We start from the raw sequence: 26345 nt of genomic DNA, 5'->3' as shown, positions 1-26345 counted from the left end.
AAAAGACAGTTATAGTTTTAACCATTACCCTAAAATTCTTTATAGCACCTAAGAGTAGTTTTTGTTATATGATCATTAGATTGTAGCATATACGGCTGCTAGTATTGAACTGTATACAGTCCTCTTCTCCCTCGGGGGTTGTGGGGGGTTCCCTTTGATGTGTATGCTTCTAAGAGTGAATGGTAGAAGTTTATTATGATAGTCATCATCAGTCACATCAACACAAGTTTATAGCAGATCTTTTGATATTTTCCCTGAAGAGAGATTATTTTTAAACAGAGCATAAACCATACCTTGTGATAACATTTCAGTTCAGGCAAACGATTTTAAAGAAATTTGCTTATTTCTTTTTTTCATTCATTTATTCATGTTACAGACCCTGTCTTTACTATTCATACACATTTTATGTTCATCCTTATGTCTGCCCTTTCCTACAGCACATGCTAGGAGAATACTACAGCAGTCTAACAGAAATGCATGCAATGAAGCGCCAGGTAACAATCTGCTTAGTTTTGGTGTCCACTTTTTGTTAATTCTTCCATTGGTCCTAAAAATCCTTAGTTTTATTGTTCTAATTAATTTTTTAGATTTAGTTTAGTGTGTATGTGTTATTTGGCTGGTAAAAGAGAAAGAATTCATACTTACTAAATTCTGAAGGTTTTCATTTATAATTCTTTACTTGGTTGGTAAAATTGGCTGCTTTTCTTATTTTCATTTTCTGTTAGTGTATGTAACATAACCAACACATTCATGTAGATAATAGAAAATGTTTTTATAATTTAGTGTTTTATTTGAAGTTATTTATCTTGTATTCTTTAAATGCTTATGAGCATTCATATTTTTTGGAAACAAAAATATAGTTACTTTTATTCTTAGCTCTGATTTACAGTGTTAAGTATTGTGTATGACTTCTGTTGTAGTTCTTATTTTTCCTTACCAGTCAACATGTATAAAAAAATAAACCGTTGAACAAAAACAGCTATGACATGCAAAGACCATGATACATAAAGATCATGGAAAATTGCAGAATGCTATTTTTGTCCTTAAACTATGAATTTTCTTTAGACATGGTTCTGTATGATTTAGAATTGTAAATATTCTTTAATGCCTCCTGTGCTATACATGAGTAAAAAAGAAAAGCCTGTATGAACCTCTAGGGGAATTTAAAGAAAACAAAAAAACCAAGGACCTAGCATGGAGGAAGCTAAATGTATCAGTGGTACTTCCTAAAGAAGAAAAGAACTCTGAAAGTAGGATAAAAACAAGATGGAGTCAGAAAAATCTGGCTGAGATCAAGGATTTTTCTAGCCTAAACTAATGCATTTTAGGCCAGGAGGAGAAACTGGCAAAAACTTTCCACTTTTCTATTGTAGGTGGGAGGGATGAAGCATATGTTTGGCATAATTTATTTTTCGGGAATAATTTAATCTTTACTGATATATAATTTAGAGTGATAATTTTATCACATACAGAGGTAATTAAATATGCTTTGTTCTTATATCTTTAAAATAAAAAACTTTTTCTGAAACAACTGATCAAACTACAATATAGTATATAAATTGGGAAAGTTTGTGTGACATCCCATCTTCTTACCTGGATTTTTCCTATAAATAGAGATTTCCTACAGAGATAGTTCTGGTTCCTGCTCATAGTAAATATTTTTATGGTAACATAGCACATTTGAACATTTTAAAACTACTAAGAGAATTTTAGTATATTATTTCATTTTATACTCATAAATGTCTGAGGCAAGATAGGGAAGTTGCATATTTATTACCCTTATTATTTTATACTTGTGGAAATTGAGGCCTGAGGATGTTAATTTGCCTAGTAAATTAATGGAAAGTTTTTTCATTAAACCACATTTGCTTTGCATTTTTAAAATTTCTCTCTTGCAAAAAGTGAATTTTTAAAATCTTAATGATCTTTGCATGTTTATTTGAAAGCACAATATATTAAAACACTCAACATTTCAAATTCTCTTCCTTGAAAACTTATCACTGATTTTTGTAGAACTTGAATATTTAGCTGCTTGTGGTTCTACTATTACTCTAGAAAGTTTACAGAATTTGATAGCTAGAAGAACACTGGAAATTTTTTTTTTTTTTCCGTAGAGAACTCAAAATGGGAACAGTTCCTAATTTGTGCTCTTAAAAGTAAAGGTCTGAGTGTATACCTTTAAGGGTGATAATTCTTTGCTATAAACAAATATATGCAGCAGAATTGTTGCTAAATAATAGAGTGATGCCTAGATTCTGTGAAACTGAAAACTTCATTAGCCTCACTGCTTGCTCCAACTTATAATGAGTATGTCAGTAAGACACTGTAGTAAAATTGACCTATTTTGTTATAGTTACAAATTCAGTTTTTCATCAATACAGCATGATTGCGGAGATTTGAGAATCAGTAGACCTAACTAGATAAGCCTTAAAATAGTATGTTTCCTTGGCAGCATTTAGTTCTCAACATTAACAAAATAAACGGATTTCCTTTTCTGTAAAAAAATTCATATTAGCAAAAAAAGAAAATTGTTTGCAATTTGCTTATTTCATTCAAGTGCTGAAAGATTTCCACTGATTATTCCTATGAAATGTGTAAGATTTTCCATTGAGAAATAACTTTGCTCTAAGTAATGCTAAGTAACGTTATTTCTCTAGTAAATATTTAGTGTATATCTTGATATTTTTAAGATTATTTTTTTCTTGGTAATTTTAAGATTTTTATTCTACTTTAAAAGCTCTGAAATAGAATTGTGTTTTAAGTAGTTTAAAGGTGAGAGTAATGTTGCAAGTTATAAGAAATAGGAATGTATTTCATCAATATTAACTTCCTGATCTTTTTATATCTTCCAGAAACCGGGAGTGATTTTTCCATGTTTGAAGCTTTGCGGGATACCATTTATTCTGAAGTAGCTACGTTGATTTCTCAAAATGAATCTCGTCCACATTTTCTTATTGAACTCTTCCATGAACTTCAGCTACTGAATACAGACTATTTGAGACAGAGGGCTTTATATGCCTTGCAGGTATCTAACATTTTTTCCCCTACACTTTCTGGTACTGCCATTTTCCACCATTCTGTCTGGTTACTTTCTTAGACTGAAGTATGTCCTTGTTCCATAAGTATTTTGATCTGTTTTTTTATGTATTTCCATGCCATTTTAATAATCTTATATAGCTTATGTAGCTTTAGGTAAAGTCTTTTTCTGAGCAGTTTTTTAGTGTTTTATCCTAAATGTTATGTCTTCCTCATAGTTAACCTTTGAGGTCAGGAGTATTGCATTTGTTCTGGTATCTACTTCTACTTTTAATTTTGTGATTAAACACAAATGTTTTTCATAGCTATCTTATTTCCTTATTTAGGACATAGTATCCAGACATATTTCTGAGAACCATGAAAAAGAAGGGGAAAACGTAAAGTCAGTGAATTCTGGTACTTGGATAGCATCAAACTCAGAACTTACTCCCAGTGAAAGCCTTGCTACTACTGATGATGTAAGCTGATAATGATTAATGAAATTGTAGATATAATTTCAGTATGCAGCTAACAAAAGTTAAGTAGGTTGTTAATAAATTGTGAGTATACCTAATATATTTGTTTTTTAGCTTTTTTAAAAAGCTGAGTGTAGTGTATTGCTTTATTTTGAGGTGAGGTATAAAATTCAGTCACAATATGACAGCAGTCAAACACCAAAATTAATAAGTTATAAGGTCTGAAATAGCCATATTTATATCTCCTTTGTCCAACATAGGAGTTGAGTCATAATAGACACTCAGTAAAAATTGTTGTCTTTGTTCAAGACATTGAGTAAACCAGACAGCAGTTAGATCAAAGAACCCTTGAGTAAATACAAGATAAATTGAGTTCGTCTTTGAGTTAGAAGAGAAGCCTAGACAAAAGAAAGCCTGGAAGAAAATGTAATTTAATATATTAAAATTGATGAAGAAATTTTTGAGTAAAGTAAAAAGGGCCTGGAAATGGAAAAGAGTGGTGAGGAAAATGTATATTTTCAATAAACTATGTCCTCCAAATAACACCTACCTCACACATACTGGATTGGATAACTGTATGGCAAACTACAAGGATACTGAGGAGATAATGAACTAGGCATTTGAAATCACCTATTTAAAGGTTCAAACCCTGATTCTGTTGTAAAAGATTATATGTGGTCCTGGGATAACAAGTACATTCTTTTTTATTTTATTTTTATTTATTTATTTTTTTGCGGTACGCGGGCCTCTCACTGTTGTGGCCTCTCCCGTTGCGGAGCACAGGCTCCGGACGCGCAGGCTCAACGGCCATGGCTCACGGGCCCAGCCGCTCCGCGGCATGTGGGATCTTCCCAGACCAGGGCACGAACCTGTGTCCCCTGGATCGGCAGGCAGACTCTCAACCACTGCGCCACCAGGGAAGCCCAGTACATTCTTTTTTATACCAACTTCAGCACCTGGATATTCATGGATAAGAGTGTCATAATTGATTAGCAAATACCTGCTATAGGTATAGAGTTGGAAGCATATTACTGTATTTCTGCCCATTGTTAATATGATAACATACATGTTTTTTTCTGAAAAGACAGTGTTTTCTCAAAAAGATCATCTTCTCCTCTTCATGTATAGTAATTTCCTTACAATTATTGAGGACTTTTTCTCAATTTTTGCTCTTTTATTTTACTCATGTTTAAAACAATACTTCCCCAAGTCATCTTTCCTGCTTAAAACTTTTCTTCACTAGGCTCCAACTCCTGTATTACTATGAACATAAACCTGTGTGCAAGAACTACATGGTTTTGGTTGATTTATAATAGCAAATACAAATTAATGTAACTAATTGCTACTTGGGATTAATTGTTATTTTAACTAATTGAAAAATTGTGTTCTCTTTTTTCGTGGGAAATGAAAAGTGGTCCAGCTGTATACATAAAAAATAGGAGCTACTAGGTTATATTTAAGTTGATTAGGCACTGAAATAACTTACTGAGGGAGCATGAAGAGTGTCTGTTCTTAGAAATCTCTTTTAGTAATTTTATAGCCTTAACTCCAGTGCCTTTCTTTTTATCCAAATTTCAGATAGGCGGCATTACTTCCAATTATTTTAAAGGATTTGAACCCATTGGTTTGCATCATCAACAGTAAATTTTGAAAATTAAGCTGCAATTTATGATAAAGTTAACCTGACAAGGTTTTAAAGTTAAAATTTAAAGATACAGTAATACGTTATAAGTAAGTGTCTTAGCAGATCTAGAGCAGTGCTGTCCAGTAGAACTTTCTACAGTGATGGAAATGTCTTATATCTTCATTGTCTAATACAGTACCCATTAGCCACATGTGGCTATCGAGCACTTGAAATGTGACTATTGGAATTGAGGAACTAAATTTTAAATTTTATTTAAATAGCTGCAGGGCTAGTGGTTACCATACTGGTTGGATATAGAGTCTCATTCTCCATGTTTCTAGGCCAAGGTCCTTTGAGTTCCATTTATGGAGCTTTTACACATACCTTTCAGAGCGTGTAAAAGTCTTCATGCCATGAAAGAGAGAATTAAAGTAGACATCTGGGGATTATAGTCAAGGAGGTTGAGGAATTGAGATTTAGGAAGAGGAAGAAACAACTTGCATCTTCTACTCCAGGGTGCTATAAAATGGCAAAGGCACATCTACCTTCAAGTCTTACTTAAAGGAGTAGCAAAATGGTTCCATTTCTTAAAACATGTTCCCTAATGCCTGCATTTCCTTTAATCAGGGACAAACCTGTCATTTCATAATTTAAGAGAAAACTTTAAAAGATCAGTAGCTAGGAAAGAACACAATTGTGAAATGAGTTACAGTCAAAATATAATTGAGGCTCTCTCCTAATCACGCTACACACAAAAATTAATTTGAAACTACTTACAGTCCTGGAAAAGTTAAAACTATAAAACTTCTAAAAGAAAACAAATCATGATTTTGACATAAGCAGAGATTTCGTAGGACACAGCACTAAATATGAAAAGAAAAAAATTGATAAATCAGCCTTCATAAAAATAAAATCTTTCTGCTTTTCAAAAGATACCATTAGGAGAAAACAACCTCAGTACATATATCTGGCAAATGACTGTGTAAAAGACAAATCCTGACTATATAAGGAACTTTTACAACTCAATTGTAAGAAATCAACTCAAAAAAAATGGGCAAGAGATTTGAACATATGCTTCACAAAAGAAGATATATAAATGACCAGTGTGCAAATCAGAACTACGTGAGGTACTATCTCACATCCACTAGAAAGGCTGAAATTTAAAAGATTGACAATGAGAAGTATTGGTGTGAATTTGGAGCAGTTGGAGCTCTCACACGGCTTGTAGGATTGTAAAAATTGTACAGCCACGTTGGAAAGCAGTTCGGCAGTTTCTTATAAAGTTAAACATAAACTTGGCATGTGACCCAGCAATTTCTCTTCTAGGTACTCATCCAAGAGAAATGAAAACATGTCCACAAATACTTGTACACTAATGTTCGTAGGATCTTTAGTCATGATAGCCTCAAACTGGAACATCAGCAGATAAATGGATAAACAAACGGTGGTATATCCATACAATGGAATACTATTTCAGCCATTAAAAAATAATGAACTTCTGAAACACACAACAACATGGATTAATTTCAGAAACATAGTGAAAGAAGCCAGACACCGAAGAGTATATAATGAGTGGTTCCATTTTATATAAAGCTCTAGAACTAGCAGAACTAATGTGTGGTAATAGAAATCATATGAGTGGGGTGTAGAGGATACAAAGGAACTCTCTGGACTGGTGGAAATGGTCTTTATATTTAGGAAAGATGGTTGTGTTGGTGCATATATTTTTCAAAACTCATCAAACTGTACACTTAATGGGTGCATTGTATGTAAATTATATTTCAATAAAGTTAATTTTAAAAAATATGAATGATGCTGTCATGTTTTTCTTCTGAGACAACCAGATATCATAGTAAGGTACTAGGCATTGTTAGAGTTTGAAGATAGAGTTTCTCTGATGGTGTAGAAATAATGTTACCTTTTCCAAGATAGAATTTAATTAGTAGCTGGGCCTGTGTATTTTCATCTCCATAATGACAAAGTGTTCTGCAAGGTTACTTAATATTTTAATATTCTCTGTGACTCTGTATTCAACTTTTTATAACTTTCATTATATCACAGTTTTAAGTGTTTTATGCAAATACTTAGTTTCTATGTTAAATTTTTAATATTAATCATAAAATTTTAAAAGAAATATTAGTGACTTTTGTTTTTTTAAACTATAACTTAGGAAACTTTTGAGAAGAACTTTGAGAGAGAAACACATAAAATAAGTGAGCAAAATGATGCTGATAATGCTAGTGTCATGTCTGTATCTTCAAATTTTGAGCCTTTTGCAACAGATGATCTGGGTAAGCAAAATATTTATAATCTTAGAACATGACTTTAATATAGTCTTTGAATGGCATTGATAAGGAAACAAAAGTCTAGAAAGGCAAGATGTGGTGGAAAGAATGTGGACTTAAAAGTCTATCCATCCATCAGTCTAAATTCAAGAATTGTTAACTCTGGGCAAATCATCTAACTTTTCTGACTCTCTGCATATACTAAGGAAATGGGGTCCTATTTACCTTGCTATGTTCTTGTGAAAAATCCACAGAACTCTCTAGCATGCCTAATAGAAGTTCAGAGAATGTTAATTTCCTTTCCCTTAAAGGTCATCCTTTAAGGTCTTCCAGTTAATTAGTAGGAAAAATTCAGAGGTAGCAATGCTTCATCCAATCACGTCTTCAATAAAAATGTTAACTTCATAATTTGGGTAAGAACTGAAATTTCTTAGCATATATAATTTATAGTGGGAAACCCAGGTAACTCTGAGGTATGGCACATTGCATTTTTTTACATCAGTAGTAAAACAAAAGCTTAGAGGGTTGCATAGGTCAGAGAGAAAAAACCCAAGTCCTAAATTTGGAAAGGAAATTAGAGAAAAGAAAGATGCCCAAGTGCCTGCTTCATTTTCCAGACTGTAGCACATCAAACTATACCCAAGTATTCATGGACTTGAGAGTCTGAGAGACCTGGGTTCCCATTCTTGATTCTGTATTTAACTGGCTGTGAAACCTTGGGCAGTCACTTAAGTTCTGTGAAAATGAGGGTACCACCATCTACTTTATAGAGTTATTTTAAGGATTAAATAAATGTGATAGTGTATGCCAAGTACCCAAATAGTACAGTATCTGGAACTTGTTAAAGGTAGTTTTTCTTACCTATGTTCAGACATTATTTTTTTTATTAATAAATTTTATGGAATACATGAAAAAGTTTGCTTTTATATCCTCTAGAAATATTTCTGTTCCATATGCAGGTAACACTGTGATTCACTTAGATCAAGCATTAGCCAGAATGAGAGAATATGAGCGTATGAAGACTGAGACTGAAAGTAACACAAATGTCAGATGCACCTGCAGGATTATAGAGGATGAGGATGGTGCTGCTGCCCCGACTACGGTTGATAGTTTAGAAGGTGTGTTCTTGAATTGATTAAAAGTAAGACTCATTGCTCCATTTATAAAAAAATAAGAGCCCCATGTGATGTGTAATGGGGATTTTTTTTGTGTGTGTGTGGTACGGGGGCCTCTCACTGTTGTGGCCTCTCCCGTTGTGGAGCACAGGCTCCGGATGCGCAGGCTCAGCGGCCATGGCTCACGGGCCCAGCCGCTCCGCGGCATGTGGGATCTTCCCAGACCGGGGCAAGAACCCGCGTCCCCTGCATCGGCAGGCGGACTCTCAACCACTGCGCCACCAGGGAGGCCCTAATGGGGATTTTTTGGACCACTTTTCTTTTAATTATCAGGGGTACTAGAACTACATGGCTGTTCCATTATGTTATTTTAGCATAAAATCATCAGAGTTTAATATTCTTTAGAATTTTGCGTAAGTGTATACATATAACATCATAGACTTTATTTTGCTAATACAGCATTTTCTTTTTTAAAGTGGAAACTCCTATTATTGAAAATCATAGTTCACAGCAATCTGTAAGTGAAGTTTCTACTGTCCCATGTCCTAGAATTGATACACAGCAACTGGACCGGCAAATTAAAGCAATTATGAAAGAAGTCATTCCCTTTTTGAAGGTAAGCAATTAATTTTTAAAAATAAATATACTGTTCTTTATTTATTTTTAAAATTCATACCAAAGACTCCATTGTAATAAATTAAGAAAATAGGTAAACAAAAGTGAAAACTAAAAATCACTCATAATTTGGCACCCAGAGATAGCTCCTGTCAATATTTTGTCAACCTTTCTGTAATATTTTGTCCATATATTTGTGCATTCTTCTTTTTACAGATATTAATAATACAAACATCTTTCTGAATTGCTGTTTTCTACAACGTATTTTTTAATGGTTACACACTGTTGATTCATTATTCATTCAAGAATATTTGTAAGATGCCTACTTTGTCCACAAAACCTGGCATATAGTAGTGAACAAGTCAAGACCTTTGCTAACATGGAGCTTACATGCTAAGATGAGAATATGGATTAAAAAAGTAAATATAAAACATATAAGTAGATATATATCAGGTAGTCATACATGCCATGCAGAGAATTAAAATATGGTGATGTGATGGTGTCTATTTTTGACTGGATGATCAGGGAAGGCTAAATTTTAAAGAGGGAACGTTTAAACAGGGGTTTGCGTAAGGAGCCAGCTTAAGGCAAGATCCTGCCAGAGAGAGGAAGGCCTTAAATTAGAAGCTAGCTTGGCATGTTAAGGAACTGGATGAAGGATCATGTGGCTGTAGGAAATTTGTGTGAGATGATGTTGGAGAAGGGGGAAGGGCCAGTTACATAGAACATCATAGGTATGGTTAGGAGTTTGGATTTTGTTCGAAGTTCGAAGGGAAACTCCTAGAAGATTTTAAGTAAGAGAGAAACAAAGTCTGGTTTGTTTGTGGAGAATTAAATATAGGGCTCAGAAGAACAATGAGACAGGTGAGAAATGTTAATGGCTTAGACAAGGGTGTGGCACTAAAGATGGGGAGAAGTAGACAGTTGGGATATATTTTGGAAATCCGGTCCTACTATCAGTAGGTAGGGTCACCTAAAGCCCAGCACTAGATAAGAGAAGGTGGCCTAGAACTGGGGCCCAGGATAAAAGTTGTGCAAAAGAGGAAGAGCCAGAGTTGACTAAGTAGGACTGCCAGCAGTGAGCTATGTTGATTGCTACTGTGAGGGCTGAGTATTCATAGAACAGAATTTCCTGTTATTTTGTCAGTTCCTGTTGTTAAACATTTATGTTTATTCTGGTTTCTTTTTCACTATTATGAACAATACTTAAATGATTTAGCTAAATTTAAATACACATCCCATTTTTATTTCCTCAGAAATAATTCTTAGACATAGAATTTCGAGCTTTAAGGGTATGAATATTTTTAAGGCTTTGGGGCCTTATGTGCATTGTCCCTCAGAAAGGTTAACAATTTATATTCCTACTAACAGTGAGAATAGTAAGCAGTACCATTAATTTTGTTTAATGACAAAAGGGGAGAGAAAGAAGCGTGCAAGCCAGGCCTTCTTTCTGAGATGGCCCCTTTTACATTCTCATTTAAAGTGGAAATTTTAAAAATTAAAAATGAAAAGATGGTCTTTTCATTCAGATGTGGGAAACTCCAAAATATGTTGTCACTGGGCTCATTTCTTACAAGCTACTTGTACTTACCAATGTGTAGGATGTTGACAACAGAAAGTTGTTTCCATATAGTTACATTTCTTCCCTTGGTGGAAGTAATTGCTTTCTTTGGAATATTTTTTTTTTCTTTGGAATATTTTAAGAGAAGAGAGATCCTTGAAAAGGCAGTTATAGAAACTGCTTTCTCTGAAGAGATGTGATAGCCAAGAGGAGAGAGAGGATCCATCTGTCTATGCCCAAATTATTCCATGTGAAAAGTGAAAAACTTAGCCTTTTCCTGGGCACCCACAGCAGCTCCAAATGGTTCTTTCTGTCTCAGCTTCCTCTTCTAATCTTTCAACTCTCCTGCTAGCGTTGCTAACACTTTTTAAAGCTTGGGCACTTGCTGATACTTCTACCTGGAATGCTCTTCCTTCACATACCTGCATGGCTTTTTCCTTTGAACCCTCAGGGCTTTAATCAAATGTTACTTATTGGGTGAGCAGATCTGCCCTACTCCTTATCGCTTTTCTTTATCTTCATAGTGCTTGTCACCTTATAACCTATTTAATATTTGCTTATTTATTTTGTCTGACTCTCTTGTTACATGTAAGCTCCATGAAGTAATGGAAGATTTACATCAGAGATGTTAAACTGTTTTGGTTACTGTCTTACCAGTGCCAAGTATAGTACATGCAGGTAGTAGGTACTCAGTAAATAATTAATTAGTAAGTGAATGGAACCACCAAACCTTGACTTTGATTTTCAGACTGATCAAGTGTAGTTTGAAATATAGTTTGAAAACAGTTGGCCTGCAGAATCCAGATCAGATTCAGCATTGCTTATAAAACTTTTATAGCCTGGTCCCAGCCTCATAACTGTTCCTTCCCACATACCTTGTATCCTACTTGACATTGTTCAAAAAGGCACCTTGCCCATGTTACTTCCTTTGCCTCGAATGCCCTTCACCCTTCCTCTGGCAGTCACACCCTTGAGGACCCAGCTGAAGTATGTTAGTACTTGCAGACAGGATTTCTCCTTCTTGTAACTGCTTCTGGGATACTTGGTACATATGACAAAGTATCACAATTTTTTTGCCTGTATCTCCCCACTAGAATAATGTCTTTCTTGATTTCTTAGTATTTTCACTCAAGAAGGACTTCAGAGACTAGATGAAGGGAATCTGAGGAGATAAGACAAATAACTCAGTTTCATCCGTTACTCCTGTGCATTTATTAAAATATGTATTCACCCCCTCATATATTTATATTCCTATAAATTATAAGAATATGTATATATTCTTATAGATAGATAGGTAGATATTCATTTAAGAGTTTGAAACCATTCCCTAAAATAAATTGACAAACTGTTCAGGTTATTGCTTGCTTCTATCTTAGGCATAGATAACAAAGCATTACCTTTTTTCTTTTAGGTTTTTGTTTTATTGTAATTCAATAAATACTTTTAAACATGGGTTTTTGGTTAAATTAGGTATATTGGTAGTGATATTTATTTGATATGTAAGTGTTAAAAAAATATAAATGATTTAGCTTTATGTGTAGGGAATGCGACCATCTCAGGAAATTTTATTGCATTTACAATTTCGTGTCTGATTAAGTTATATCCTTTCATAAGGATCCCCTACTAAATTTAGCATTTCAGACAATTTCTGAGGCCAACAAAATGAGTAGGACTAATGGTCTGATTTTAACTACTTTATGATGTCTCATTTCACTTCAAATCTTGACTTTTTGGGTAAGATTATAGAACTTCTTCGTTAGTGTCAGCCTTACACCCAGTCACCTAAGCTAGACTTCCTAACTTTCTCTTACCCTCTATCACCTGTGAGTCAAAAATTGATGTTTGAAAAAATTGATTTTGCCCCTGAGAGCAGTTAGTTTTACTTCCTTCTCTCCAATAGCATAACATTAATTCATATCTTTGAAGTCGAGAGATTTCACCACTGCATATGGTTTAGTTTCCCAGCTTTATCTCTCACTGCTCTCCATCTAGATAAATACTCATTTCAAACTACTCAACATTTCCTATACCTGCCATTTCTTTTTCATATATCAGCCCTTTGTGCAACTAGTCATCATTGAAAATATAAAATGCTGTCACTCTTTTCTGCCTGACTGACCTTTCTTCAGAGCTCTGATATGCTACCACAGCTCCTTAGGGCACCTAGTGTGTGCTTCTTTCATGATCCTTATTTATTCAGCAAGTAATGAGTATCTCCTGTGAGCTAGCAACTGTGCTAGGTGATGAGTAAGAAACAGTCCCTGCAGTTTAAAAGTATCACCTACTGGACAGTGCATAGCTTGTAGTGATTGATGTGCTCATGATCCGACTCCTCCACTGGTATTTGATTCCTTGAAGACAGGGACTGTTGTCTTTTTTTTTAATTGCCTGCCTTGACACATGAATTTTTTAAAAATGAGCTTCAATCCTTAGATTTAAGGGATCTTAGATATCATCTAGTTTGGCCACCTTTGGCCACACATTTAATGGAAGGGAAAAAAACTCCACAAACTTAACCTGAGTCAAGGTTAGAGGACCTGCCCAAATGAGTTTAGTGGCAGAAAGAGGATCAGAACCTTGAGGTTACTTGATAAGGATGTTTTATGGACTCACCTCAGAAAGTTAACTCTGGTTTGGATTATTATGTAGATTGCACATGCTTCTAAAGGAAGATTAAGGTGATGAAGAGAGTTGCCCAAAGGGGCTTGTTAAGAAAGGACAGTAGTTCTCAACTGGCTGTGATTTTGACCGTAATAACATTTTGTGATGTCTGGGTATGTTTTTTAGTTGTCAGAACTTGGGAGAGTGGAGGGTGCCATTAGCTTCTAGTGGGTAGAGGCCAGAGGGCTGCTAAATATCCTACAATGCACAGGATGTCAGCAGTGCCAAGGCTTAGAAGAGTTAGAAGATAACACAGAGGAAGTTGGGTGGAAGGTGAAGTGTGGTTGTGAGAGTAGTTGAAATGAACTGAGCTGCAAATAGGAGTACAGGCAATATGGAAACCATGGCATGAGTAGTTCCTTAAAGTACAGAAAGGAAGTGATGGAAAATGTTGAATCAGCCAGTTTCTTTTACTGGCTATTATCTGCTATAGTGAATCAAAATTTGCAAACCTTTTAATGTTTGTACGGGGGAGGTTGGCTATTCTTATGAACGAAGTTTCTAAGTGTGCATCTAAAAGCTGAAGAGCTTATGCAAAAAAAATTACAATGTCATTATGTGGATTAATATTTTTTAAGCAAGATAAGTTATATCCTAACCAACTAGGACTTTTCTCAGGAGCACATGGATGAAGTATGCTCTTCTCAACTTCTAACCTCAGTAAGACGCATGGTTTTGACTCTTACCCAGCAAAACGATGAGAGCAAAGAGTTTGTAAAGTTCTTTCATAAACAACTTGGAAGTATATTACAGGTAAGAGTTTGTACTTGTATGACTTCAATAAGTACCATGCGGTTAGGATTTTTTTTTTCTGCCATTTTCTGGCATTACACAGTTGATTCAAGTATTCAAGTAGATATTCATTCTAGCATCCATTTGGGATGACATTTTAATACTTCTTAGGTTATTGCTTACTTAGTTAAAAAAAGTTGGATTAGGGCCTGTGTCTTCATTTAACTTTATCATCTCTAAGGCCTGTCCCAACTCTAATAAAATTTTGTTTTGATTTTTCTTCTACCCAGTAAGAGCATTTCAAGTTTGAATTGTTTAAAAAGTATTCCATGATATTTTCTAAAATAATTTTTTTTACCAATCTGGGAAATTGTAGAAGCCGGAAGCTAGCTTTTGATTGTAGAGACTTCTTAGGCTGTAACAGTAACTTTAAATTATGTGACGGTTAGTGGTTTGTAACTGGGGGCAATTTTGCCTCCCGGGAGACATTTAGCAGTGTCCTCAGACCAACAGGCAGGGAGGGGCTGGTAGTAGCACCTTGTGGAATGTTAACAGTGCCAAGGATGAGAACCTCTGTGTTAATGAGTAGGGATACCATAATTACTCCATATAATAAACATCTTGACAGTTAAATTCACCAGTATGTTTTCCCATTGAAATAGTTCAGTGATGTGTATTATTGCTCCAAACTAGAAAATATGTTTTTCTTTTCATCTGTATTACAGAATTTTCCTGTAAAATTTTTCCTTGCTTCCTATTCTGTGTTTAATTTAAATTTGTTTTAGAGATAGTATTTTCACTTTGTCCATCATATTTTTAAAAACCCTAGGTTGATGTGCTTTTCCATCACTATAATTTTTCATTTTGTTTTTAATAAGACTGAAGTATAAATTTCAGGAAATCTATAATAATCTATATAAATCTGTATAATCTATATAAATCTATAGTAATAGATCCTAAAGTGTCCTGGTTCTATTTAATCTAATTGTACTAACACATAAGGAATGTAAGACATCTGTGGTGTTATGCTTTGTTTAAAAATGTTTAGGATAATTTTTAGGTAAATGTATTTTTATAAATCTAACTAGGTAACTTTTTCCTACAGAAAGAAAAAACTCCATTTTAGAGTCAGGTTGAAAGAGAAACTGTTGATACCTTAAACGTTTTTGTTAATCAGGATCCATGTAGCCCTTCCTCAGTTTTGTCTACTGTTATATTGTGGGAAGATTCCATATATTAATTTGCACGTAAGGTTTTTTTTTCCTAAGTCTAAGAAAATCTGACTGCTTTTCTTCGTATTCCTAATTTTTTTCACAAGGAGACCTACATGAAGAATAAAAGTTAGTTTACATTAAATCTTGCCCAGAGTTGAAAATTCTTCTTGAGGCAGAGATTAAATTACTGTCTTCTACTTTTTCTCTTACAAAACCTATTCAGTGAATTTTTTTTCATGAAGGACCCAGGGTTTGTACTTCTCTCCATCACTGTGCTAGATAAGGTAGTTTTTTGGGAGGGAGGGGGCACTGAGCATTATAGTTGTTTGCCTGTTTTCTAAATAGCATAGTCCATATTTTTAGGAAGAAAGAAAAATAAAAGTGGTTTTGTAAAAACTGTGTAGAATATAGCAGACTTGTTCATTTGATGATGCTATATTTCCACTTAAATAGAACTAAAGTTTGCTTTTAGACTGATTTTGAAGAGAAAATTTAAATTAGAATGATTGGCTGCCTTACATAAAGGGGAAAACTTGAAAAGTATTCTAATGGTATTTTCTTCTCTCATGGCACTTCAGCTTTTCACTGTGGTTTATATGTATATCCTCTGGTACTGTGTGGGACCTCTTTTGAGATGAGGAATCCCTTATCTTATATATTTGTGGCTGGCAGTTATATTACATAGGGACTAAAGCTATGGTTGACCATATGTTCTTTTGTATACTCTGTAAGCAGAACTAGCAAGATTCCCACTTAGCCATGTTTTTTGTAATATTAATATATCTTTTCTTAGCCTTAGTCATTAGTTTTAAGTTTTTCAATACTAAAAAGTAATAATATTGTTTTTTCATTGGTGAGTATTATAATTTAAACTTAATTGTTTGTATTGCTTTACCCACAGTTGAAGTTTACTGTAATCTTTAAAGCTATTTGGTTTATCTTTGAACAGGATTCACTGGCAAAATTTGCTGGCAGAAAACTGAAAGATTGTGGAGAAGATCTTCTTGTAGAGATATCTGAAGTGTTATTTAATGAATTGGCTTTCTTTAAACTCATGCAAGATTTGGATAATAATAGTATAACTGTTAAACAGAGATGCAAAAGGAAAATTGAAGCAGCTGGAGTGATACAGTCTTACGCAAAAGAGGTAAATTACATGCATTTTGATTTTAGGAGTAGTTATAATTAACATATAAATATAGTTCTTGATCATTATGAGTAATTAAAATCGTACTTGACCTCAGCAAAAGTAGGTTTTTTAGTAATATGAGTTAATCAGGAATGCAGGCAGGAACGGGAGGCCGGAATTATCAGATAGCCACTTCACGTTATTGCCACTTACACAGGTTTCCAGAAGAGAGAGGAGGGCTGGGATCTGGCCCTTGGCCAGCTGCCTGCAGTGGTTATTGCCAATCCCAGTAGATGCCCCAGGAGTATTTATCACCGCAGCCAACACTTACGCTTGTTATTAGTTAGGACTTTGGTTGTATATCCCTGTAGCTGCTTATACCCTGTTAAATTAGTCTTGATCACATATGTAATTAGATGTTTTTTTCCCCTCAACTTAAGGCATACCAGGAGGTTTTTCCCTAGACAAACAGGGAAATCTTTTCTTGACTCTAATCATGAGAGGGAAAGCAGGTCAAGACCCAAAACAGAAACAGATAACCCTTCTTCCTGAAACCTAAAGTGGGTAAAGTCAAGCCATCTTTTTCACACTTTTCATAATGTTTTTATTGTAGACATAGATAAGTTTCACATCATTTCAGTCATTGCTTAGAGCTTGAAAAAAATAAAAGAGGATGATACTATAAAAAAATGATAGGAAGGGTTGCTTTAGATGGCGGAATCACGAGGCTCCTTCAGGGGATGAAAAGTGAGGTAAGCCATGGAGGGACAAGAGGAGTTTATAATGATGAAAGGGAAGAGCATTCCAGGCAGAGAGAACTGTTAAGTGTAAAGAAAGACTCTTAAGGCAGGATTGAGTGTTTTGGAGAACAGAGAGAAGGCTAGGGAGGCAGGAACACTTGAAATGAGATGAGCATGTAGGAGATGAGGTACACAGAAGTAGGTAGGACCAAGTTATGGAACCTTAGAAACGGTGGTAGGGACCTTATATTTTATTTTGTTGTAAGCATGATGGAAACTCATGGGAAAGTTTGGAATAGAGGAGTGACATAATCTCAGTTTAAGATTTGTCTGGATATGATACTGATTAGGACTTGTAGAAGAGTAGAGATGGAAGCAGAGAGACCAGTTGTAAGGCTGTTTGCAGTAGTCCAGGTAAGAAATTATGTGTCTTATCTTTGAGTGTGTAACAACAGATACCTTTGGATGATTGAGTCAATAACGCATTCTGATAGTTTCAGTGTGGATAATAAAAGTAAAGTACAGGCTGGTTCCTAGTTTTCTGGCTTGTGCATTTGGGTGGATGAAGGGCCATTTACTGAGATTGGGAAGACTGAAGGAAGATGGGGTTTTGGAAGGAAAGGAATCAAAATTTTTGTTTTGGATTTAGTAAGTTCTTGATATTTCTTACACATCCAAGGAGATGTCCGGTAGACAGTGTTGCTTTTTGTTTTGTTCGTTTAAAAGATTTAAATGAAAGAGTTGAATTTACATTTCTAAGAAAACACTCAACTCTTTGGATGATGGTTAAAAAGTGCAGCATTTGTTAAGGTTTACTGAGTACTTAAGTGTAATGATGAATGGTTACCCCTAAGTTCTGCTTAATTGATTTGCTTATAGGCCAAAAGGATTCTTGAAGGAGATCATGGCTCACCTGCTGGAGAAATTGATGATGAAGACAAAGTATGTGCTAATAATTCTTTTGAAACAAAAGATTAAATAACTTAAGTAGCTTTTACCTTAATGTTTGAGAGCAAAGTATATCATAAAATATCCTTTCTTCTGACAAACTTTTATTTTCTTTTAAAAACAACTAAATTTAAAATGATTCTTTATATTTTTATTAGATAATAACTATTATTAATTTTTATAATAGACGTACTATATACCTTTGAAAAATGTACTTTAAGGAATTAATTACTCAAATTTATTTGTGGCTAGGATAAGGATGAGACTGAAACAGTTAAACAGAGTCAAACATCTGAGGTTTATGATGGTGACGGTCCCAAAAATGTGAGCTCTGATGTCTCTGATCAAGAGGAAGATGAAGAAAGTGAAGAATGTCCAGTGTCTATTAGTAAGTCTGAAGGCTCTAGACTAGGTTTATACATTAGTTCTTTATAGATTGCTTATTGAAACAGTTCGGTGGAGTGGAATGATTATAGAATTAGGTGTCAAACAACTCTGAATTTGAATTTCCGTGTGACCCTGACTAAATTACCTGTCCTTTCTATACCACAGTTTTCTAGTACTTACTGTTTTGAATATTTCAGATACTATATGTAAAGCACTTGAGCAATGCAGGAATGCAATAAATGGTAGCTATTATTAAGATTTAAGTGCTGAAGTTTTACTAAAAATTGTGTTATTAATCAACTTAGATTTGTCCAAAGCTGAAACTCAGGCTTTGACTAATTATGGAAGTGGAGAAGATGAGAATGAAGATGAAGAAATAGAAGAATTTGAAGAGGGACCTGTAGATGTCCAGACTTCACTGCAGGCTAACACTGAAACTACAGAAGAAAATGAACATGACGATCAGGTATTCCAGTGCAGACTAACACGCCCTTCGCCAGTCTTACTGTAACTACTAAAAAGCTGATTCTTTTTACAGATGTTAAAATTTACAACTTCACCATTCTCATTTTCATGAATACAAAAAACTACTTTAATATTCTTACTGAAATCCTAAACACTATTATTATTTTTGTATTTAGCAATGTTTACATTTAAAGCACTTCAAAAAAATGTTATTTTGGTAACAAGTCCTAAAAAACTATGTGATTACTTCAGAAGATCTGGATTTTTAAGTTTTATTTTTTCTAGTTATACGTGGAAGTGGTATGTAACAAAATAAAATCATTCCCTTTCCTACCTTCACCTCATCCTGCCCCAGAGGCAAAATTTTTTATGATTTCTTATGCTGTTTACCTCCTTACATCTGAATAATATGTGTGTGCATTTATTCATTTATGTATTAGGCATCACCTACTGACTTCTATTATAGCAGGTGAAGATTTTTAGGTCACTTACGGCTCCTCATTTAATTATATTAATCCTGTCCACCTCATTTAATTATACCTTTTGGTTAAATCTGTATTTAACCAAATATTTAGATTTAACCAAACTATGTAAATATTACTGACTGTTGAGCTAAGCAAATATTATTTATTGCTAAGTCTTATACATTTTTTCACCTGAATTTAATAATTGTCTCAATATTTTTATTTACTCTCTTTTCTTTCATCACAAACCCAAGTCTTTGCTATGCCCATCAATAGTTTTATAAACCTCTCAGTAGAATTTTCAACATGAATCAATTAGTCAGTTTTGTCCTTCCTGGAGCATTTTCCTTTCCTGCTCCATTCTGGGTTTGGCTCTTCTTTTAGACCTTTAAATAGTTACCAGCCTGGGAATGCCCTTTGTTGTTCTCTATTAGATCTCAGTTTCTGGAATCAAATCTTGCCTTTCTCTTCCTTGGTTTATTACCTCATTTTGGTGGAGCACATCTTCCAGTAGCTCTCTAAGAAAGAGTGCAAAGAATATTTTGAGACTTTATATTGTCTAAGAAAACTTAATGCTTCAGTGTTGAAAATCATTTTCCCTCAGGTCTTTGAAGGCACTGTCCTTGTCTTCTAGTTTTCAGTGTTGCCAATGCCTTTCTTTATTCTGATTCTTTGTATATATCTTTTTTTCTTTCTAGCTCTAGAAGCTTTCCCTCCATCCCCCCACCAGAGTTCTGAAACTTTACAGTGATATACATCGTTGCAGGTCTTTTTTCATTCACTACACTAGGTACTCAGTTGTCTTTTCAATATAGCATGTTCTTCAGGTTTGGTCAATTTTCTTTTATTTCCTTTATTTCTTCCTTACCATTTTCTCTTCTTTTCTTCTGGAATAAATGTTATCAAACGTTATTAGCTCTCATGGGTTGATCTAATTTTTTCCTCTCTTTTATTGTCTCATTGCTCTTTCTCTTTTACTTTTTGGGAGATTTCTTTGACCTTAATACCTATGTGAAATTATTTTTGTTTCAACTGTTATATTTTTAATTTCTAAGTACTTTTTTCCTGATTGTTACTTTTTTATAGCACCCTATTACTTCATCGAAGCAATATTTTCTCTTACCCACCTAGAGGCTTTCTTTAAATATCCACTGTACCTTTGGTGCTCATATTAAAGAATAATACATCAAAAAGCCAGTTGGGGTTCTTTTGGGCTTCACCATAGGGTAGCCGAGTGTATAGCTTTTTGACAGAAAATCGCAAATGTTAATTCCTATTGGTCTTTTCTCTGGGTTGGTTTAGTTTCTCCAAAGTAGGGAGGGTCCTCCAGTCTCCTTCTGCCTCCTTGGCTGTTGGTGTTCTGCAGTTAGGTGTAGGATTAGGGCTGCGGGTCCCACCTCTATACAGACTTGCACTAGATCTTTCTGTTTCAGTGTGACACTTTATCCTGTCTTCACTTGTGCTTTCTGCAGCCTACCCCTTTCCTGGTGGCCCCTGGTCTGAGGCTCACTAGTTCATTTTCTCCAAAACATAATCTCGCATTTTCTGTTGAGCCTGGGAGAGGGAATCTAAACGTCCACATATTTCTTAAACAGCTTCAAACAACCACCAGCACCGTCCCCTTGTCACCAGCTCCCACCCCACTACTGTACTCCTTCCTTCCTAGAATCTGGTACACCCAGTTATGAGGTGAGTCTTCAGTTTTCTGTCCTCCTGCAGAAGGCACTTAGCTCTGTTCATCTTTTTCTCCTCCTCGTCATTTCCTCTTCCTTTCACTTAACATCTGCATATAAACAGGTGTCTTTTAGTTTCATTTAAGATAGAGTCTGGTCTGAAAAAAAACAATGAAAACTAGTGGAGTCCATAACATTCAGTTCCTTGTGTTACTGTAAGGCTAAGAAGAGGAGCCCTTGTACTGAGCTGCCTTGGAACTGCAGCTACCGCCTCCTCCCTGAAACACTTTTAGGAGGTGTTTTAAAATTCCCCTGTCTGAGGTCTCAGGGTGGACATACCACACTTACCAAGCATCTCCTGTATAGTGACCATATATTTAGGCCCTACTATTAAGACATCACTTTTTCCTTCCAGGTTCCACAGCATGATTTTGAAAAATCAGCGGAAAGCAAAAATGTCCCATCAGAACAAGAACCCACTACTAGTAAAGGTAAGAAATCTAAATAAGTTTCAATGTTAAGATTATCTGAAGTGCCCTTTATGTGCTTAAAAACAAAAAAATCTAAATTCTTTGAACTTCCATTAGAAGTTCAAAGGTGTTTTGGACCTGATGTATGTCTTTTTTTCCTCCATAAATCCTTTGTAGAAAACACGAGGGCTTTGTTTCTGCAAACAGCTGTTAAAGAATAGTTGACAAATATTTAAACACAGAAAACAATTTTGTAAGGAAGGTATCTTTAGATACCAATGTGGGGGATTTTTAAAAAATACCCATTCCTGGGCCTTACTCCTGAAAATCCTATTTCATTAGAAATCAGGTGCATTTCAGGTATCTAATATTTAAAGCATCCCCAGATGAATCTGGTCAAATAAATTTGGGAACCATTGATAAGGATAATTTCTAGTTGCCTTTTCTTTTGGGTCTTAAATGTCTTGATTACTCTCATTTATACAGTTTAGTCTTTATTTGGTATAATTGTAAATTTAATGACAGTTGTATTACACTAATGTTAAGACTTTCTTTTGATGACAGATGACCAAGATAGCACTCCTGTGAAGCCCTGTTACCTCAATATCTTGGAAAATGAGCAACCTTTAAACAGCACTGTCCAAAAGGACGCTCTTACTACCATCGATTCATCTAATCAGCCTAATGCTTTGCCTTTACCTTTAACTGAAATTGAAACCTTGGTGCCTAGAGTCAAAGAAGTTAAATCTGCCCAGGAAACTCCTGAAAGCTCTTTGGCTGGAAGTCCTGATACTGAATCTCCAGTGTTAGTGAATGACTATGTATGTATCATTTGCATTTCATTTCTGTGCATATTTTTTCATTTTCAGGTTAACATTTCTAGTATATAAACACAACTCTGCTTTGTGTTTAGGTTTAGAAACTGTCGGAACATTTTTATTTCTTACTCAGATTTATTTTAAACTTGAACAGAAGAGTGATAGTGAATTAAGATGACCATCTCAAAACCTAAAATTCCACTTTTCATAGTTTTGAGAAGCAAAGAGATGAGTTTTATATGGAAACCTTGAGGGAGTTCAAGTTCAGATCTAAAGGGGTAGTGATATGTGAATCATCTCTTACGCCATCCACGCTTGACTTCTCAACAGTTTGAAACACTTCATAATCTTTGATAACCCTGAAAGTTTACATTTGGGATGGGAAATAAAGCAGTTTGACAGCACTAGAGTCCCTAGCTCTGTATAGGGAATGACAGAAAAGTAAGCTAGCAAATCTGCATTTATGATGTAAGTAGCTGAGTTTAGTTTTACTCTGGACGTTTGTTTCAATTTAATTTTATAGCAAATAGGTTTTTTTTTGGTGGATCCTTGGGCTGTATATGTTATATATACTTTACTTTCTCTTGTCAGTAAAAATGAAGGGATTTGTAATAATGTACCTTTAGGTCTAAAGAATGTGTTTCACATATTTTTTAATTAACATCAGTTTTCTGCCCAAAGATATACTTATGATTTCACAGCTTCTCAGCAAGGGGGCTTATAATACTTCAAAACATTAGTAGAAAGAGTACTCTCTTAATTGTTTTATTTGCTTCACTACCTGTAAAATTTTGCATTTAAAACTGTGAAAGTTACTAGATTTGTTCTTGTTATCATTTGATGAGTGCATAGAATTACTGTAGGAGGCATTCAATCAAAATTAACTTGAAATTAGATCTTAGAGGGTCTTGAATTTGAGTTTTAGGCAGGGAACACTACTGAAGTCTTTGTGCAAGAAAGTGAAATGGTCAAAGTCACTGTTTTTGAAGATGAATCCAATGACTATGTAAGAAGTGTTGTCAAGGAAGCTGTGTTAGGAGCCTCCATTATCATATAAATACAAAATGAGCTGAATAGAGAGACAGGGGTGAGAAATGTTTCAAGAAAAAGAAAAACCTAAGGTTTCTACTGGGTAATTGGTAGAATGATGATACTATTAAAAATCAAAGAACTAGGAGAATAAAAGACTTCAGTTTTCAGGAAAATAGTGTGAGGTGTTTTTTAGTAACTTTCGTGAGTTACTAAGTTCATACCTCATCTTTCTGTTTGAACCTCTGGAGTTGATACTGAAAGTCTGTAGGGGCTTCACTGGTGGCACAGTGGTTAAGAATCCACCTGCCCATGCAGGGTACACGGGTTCGAGCCCTGGTCTGGGAAGATCCCACAGGCTGCGGAGCAACTAAGCCCATGTGCCACAACTACTGAGCCTGTGCTCTAGGACCCGTGAGCCACAACTACTGAGCCCGCGCACCTAGAGCCCATGCTCTGCAACAAGAGAAGCCACCATAATGAGAAGCCTGCGCACCGCAACAAAGAGTAGCCCCCACTCGCCGCAACTAGAGAAAGCCTGCACGCAGCAATGAAGACCCAACACAGCCAGAAAGAGAGAGAGGGAGAGGGAGAGGGACAGGAAGAGGGAGAGAAAGAAAAAAGGAAGGAAGGAAGGAAGGAAGACAGACTGTAAATGTTTACTTATATTCTGCTGGATACAGTTCTCATGCATTCTATAAACATATCAAGTAATAAGAGTAGTTCTAATTATTTTAGCCCTCAGTATTACTATTACTATTTTTTCCTCTAACCTGTGTGAACTGGCTCTTTGTTTTATAAAATGGGGACAGAAAAGCTTGACTGTGTGCCCATAGTTGCAAGTGTGTAGCCCTTCCCGTGAACTCTAGATTTCTGTTCTATTCACTGAGCTGAATATAGAAGAAAAGCAAATATGATAGAATTACTGACATATATACACATGTAAGAATCCACTTTATCTCCTGGCATGGATTACTTTGGTTTAGATCCAGAGATAGAGTGGATTGCCGTCATTAAATATAATTTGTTAATCTTATAGGAAGCAGAATCTGGTAACATAAGTCAAAAATCTGATGAAGAAGACTTTGTGAAAGTTGAAGATTTACCACTTAAACTGACAATATATTCAGAGGTATTTTGCTCTCTTTAATTAAAGTTGTCCTTATATAACAAATATTGTTAAGGTGAAAAATGATTTTGTATTTTTAATTTTCATTCTAAAGGCAGATCTAAGGAAGAAAATGGTAGAAGAAGAACAGAAAAACCATTTATCTGGTGAAATATTACGTGAAATGCAGACTGAAGAACTAGCTGGGAATTCTCAGACACTAAAAGAACCTGGTAAGAGTTATCATTTTAAACCATATCATATTGAAAAGCTACTGAATCTTGATACTGTCATTTTGTTTTGTTTTTTAAATGTGCTACTAGTACCTGGAATATCTAAGATAAACATTAGAAAGGAAGCGTAGTTCTATAAAAATTTGTTCAGCTGCCCAATTTATAAAATAGTATTATCAGATAATTTTTTTCTGTTTTTAGGGGTTTTTTGGGTTTTTTTTGCGGTACATGGGCCTCTCACTGTTGTGGCCTCTCCCGCCGCGGAGCACAGGCTCCGGACACGCAGGCTCAGCGGCCATGGCTCACGGGCCCAGCCGCTCCGCGGCATGTGGGATCTTCCCAGATCGGGGCACGAACCCGTGTCCCCTGCATCGGCAGGCGGACTCCCAACCACTGCGCCACCAGGGAAGCCCCTGTTTTTAGTTTTAACAAAGTAATATATGCACATGGCTTAAGAAAGAAAGGTATAAAGCAGTTAGTGATGATTGGCAAGAGCCCGTTTCTTTTAATTATTGGTTTTCAGTTCTTTTGGAGGAGCCCCTCTAGATCTCTGAATACTAGTCTTATAATTTTTCTTAATTTTAAAAATTAGATAATTTTCCTATCTCCCAAATGGAAAGTATTTAGACCTACCTCTTCTTCTTTCAGTGTTTATATTATTTTTGGTTTTCCTGTTACCTTTGTTCTTATAAATATATACATTTTCTAGTTCCATCAACTTTGGTCATTACCCAGCTACTTGCTCCTCCCCTTTTCCTTCTGCCTTCTCTGTTCAGTTTTACTCATATTCTTACGTTATTAACATTATTAAAGTAAACACACTTACATTCTGTTTTTGTAACTATAATAATTGAATCTTCTATAATTTCCTGAAGATGATTCTATATAAATATGGTTTGTTGCAGAGCCAAGTTATAGTCCCAGATTTCCTTCTTTATGGGTCTAATAGCACAACCCAAGGGCCACTCGGAGGAGCACATTTCTTGCATCAAGGTCAAAGATTTTCTTTTTGTTCATCAATTCATCAGTTGATTAAACTCATATAAGATTTTTTGTTTTTTTTTAAGAAATAGGGTGAAGAGAAGTGCAAACCAAATGTCAAACCTTCAGTTAATTCCTCACTCTTCAGCCCATTTCTGCCTGTTAGGACTCAGTTGGTACCCTCTGCACTGCCGCCTGTCCTAGTGTGTCTAGGCTGCAGCTTCCTCCCCTCTTCTCTGTGCCTCCATCTCCTTTGAGCATCCTGGGAACTTGTTGTGGTTCGCCATCCTCTGTTCTCTCACAGCCACTCTTCTTCTGTTCTGGGTTTATTCATTTTTATACTTCTTTTCTTTTTTTTTCTAGTGGGGCTTTCTTTTGGAGAGAGGGGAAGTATCTGCTTAGTCTGCCGTCTTAAAATGGAAACCCTTACCTGTGCCTTTTAAACTCTTGCTGTGTGTTATCAGGGAATTATTGTAGCAAACTAAGTTTCTTTTGTAATAACTTTATATTAGAAATGAAAGTTTTAATGGAAGAGAGCAGTATTAAACTAAATTCTATAAGGTCTTAACTTAGTAAGTAATTTATAAGGCATTAACTGTGAT

At 35.2% G+C, this 26345-nt stretch overlaps 1 protein-coding gene across 23 annotated transcripts in view; it reads left to right on the top strand.

Moving 5' to 3' along the window:
- Positions 1 to 26345, top strand: part of PCM1 (pericentriolar material 1) — a 90193-nt gene that overhangs the window by 61835 nt on the left and 2013 nt on the right. For 10 of the 23 annotated variants that reach the window (XM_024759899.1, XM_024759892.1, XM_024759898.1 and 7 more), the window contains 14 exons: positions 2853 to 3025; positions 3363 to 3494; positions 7286 to 7406; positions 8360 to 8518; positions 8992 to 9131; positions 13971 to 14105; positions 16248 to 16445; positions 18047 to 18109; positions 18368 to 18503; positions 18808 to 18968; positions 21520 to 21595; positions 22139 to 22395; positions 24461 to 24553; positions 24645 to 24762. In XM_024759899.1, the coding sequence (XP_024615667.1) occupies positions 2853 to 3025; positions 3363 to 3494; positions 7286 to 7406; positions 8360 to 8518; positions 8992 to 9131; positions 13971 to 14105; positions 16248 to 16445; positions 18047 to 18109; positions 18368 to 18503; positions 18808 to 18968; positions 21520 to 21595; positions 22139 to 22395; positions 24461 to 24553; positions 24645 to 24762 (1962 nt within the window). Of the gene's footprint in view, positions 1 to 437; positions 495 to 2852; positions 3026 to 3362; positions 3495 to 7285; positions 7407 to 8359; positions 8519 to 8991; positions 9132 to 13970; positions 14106 to 16247; positions 16446 to 18046; positions 18110 to 18367; positions 18504 to 18807; positions 18969 to 21519; positions 21596 to 22138; positions 22396 to 24460; positions 24554 to 24644; positions 24763 to 25667; positions 26331 to 26345 lie in introns of those variants that run through there. The other 13 variants (XM_024759883.1, XM_024759877.1, XM_024759884.1 and 10 more) reach the window with 3 other exon arrangements.

The sequence above is a fragment of the Neophocaena asiaeorientalis genome, unplaced genomic scaffold (assembly GCF_003031525.2).
Source record: "Neophocaena asiaeorientalis asiaeorientalis breed wild unplaced genomic scaffold, Neophocaena_asiaeorientalis_V1.1 scaffold521, whole genome shotgun sequence".
Taxonomy (NCBI): Eukaryota; Metazoa; Chordata; class Mammalia; order Artiodactyla; family Phocoenidae; genus Neophocaena; species Neophocaena asiaeorientalis.
The sequence above is the reverse complement of the archived record's forward strand: the minus strand, read 5'-3'. Positions and strand labels throughout refer to the sequence as shown.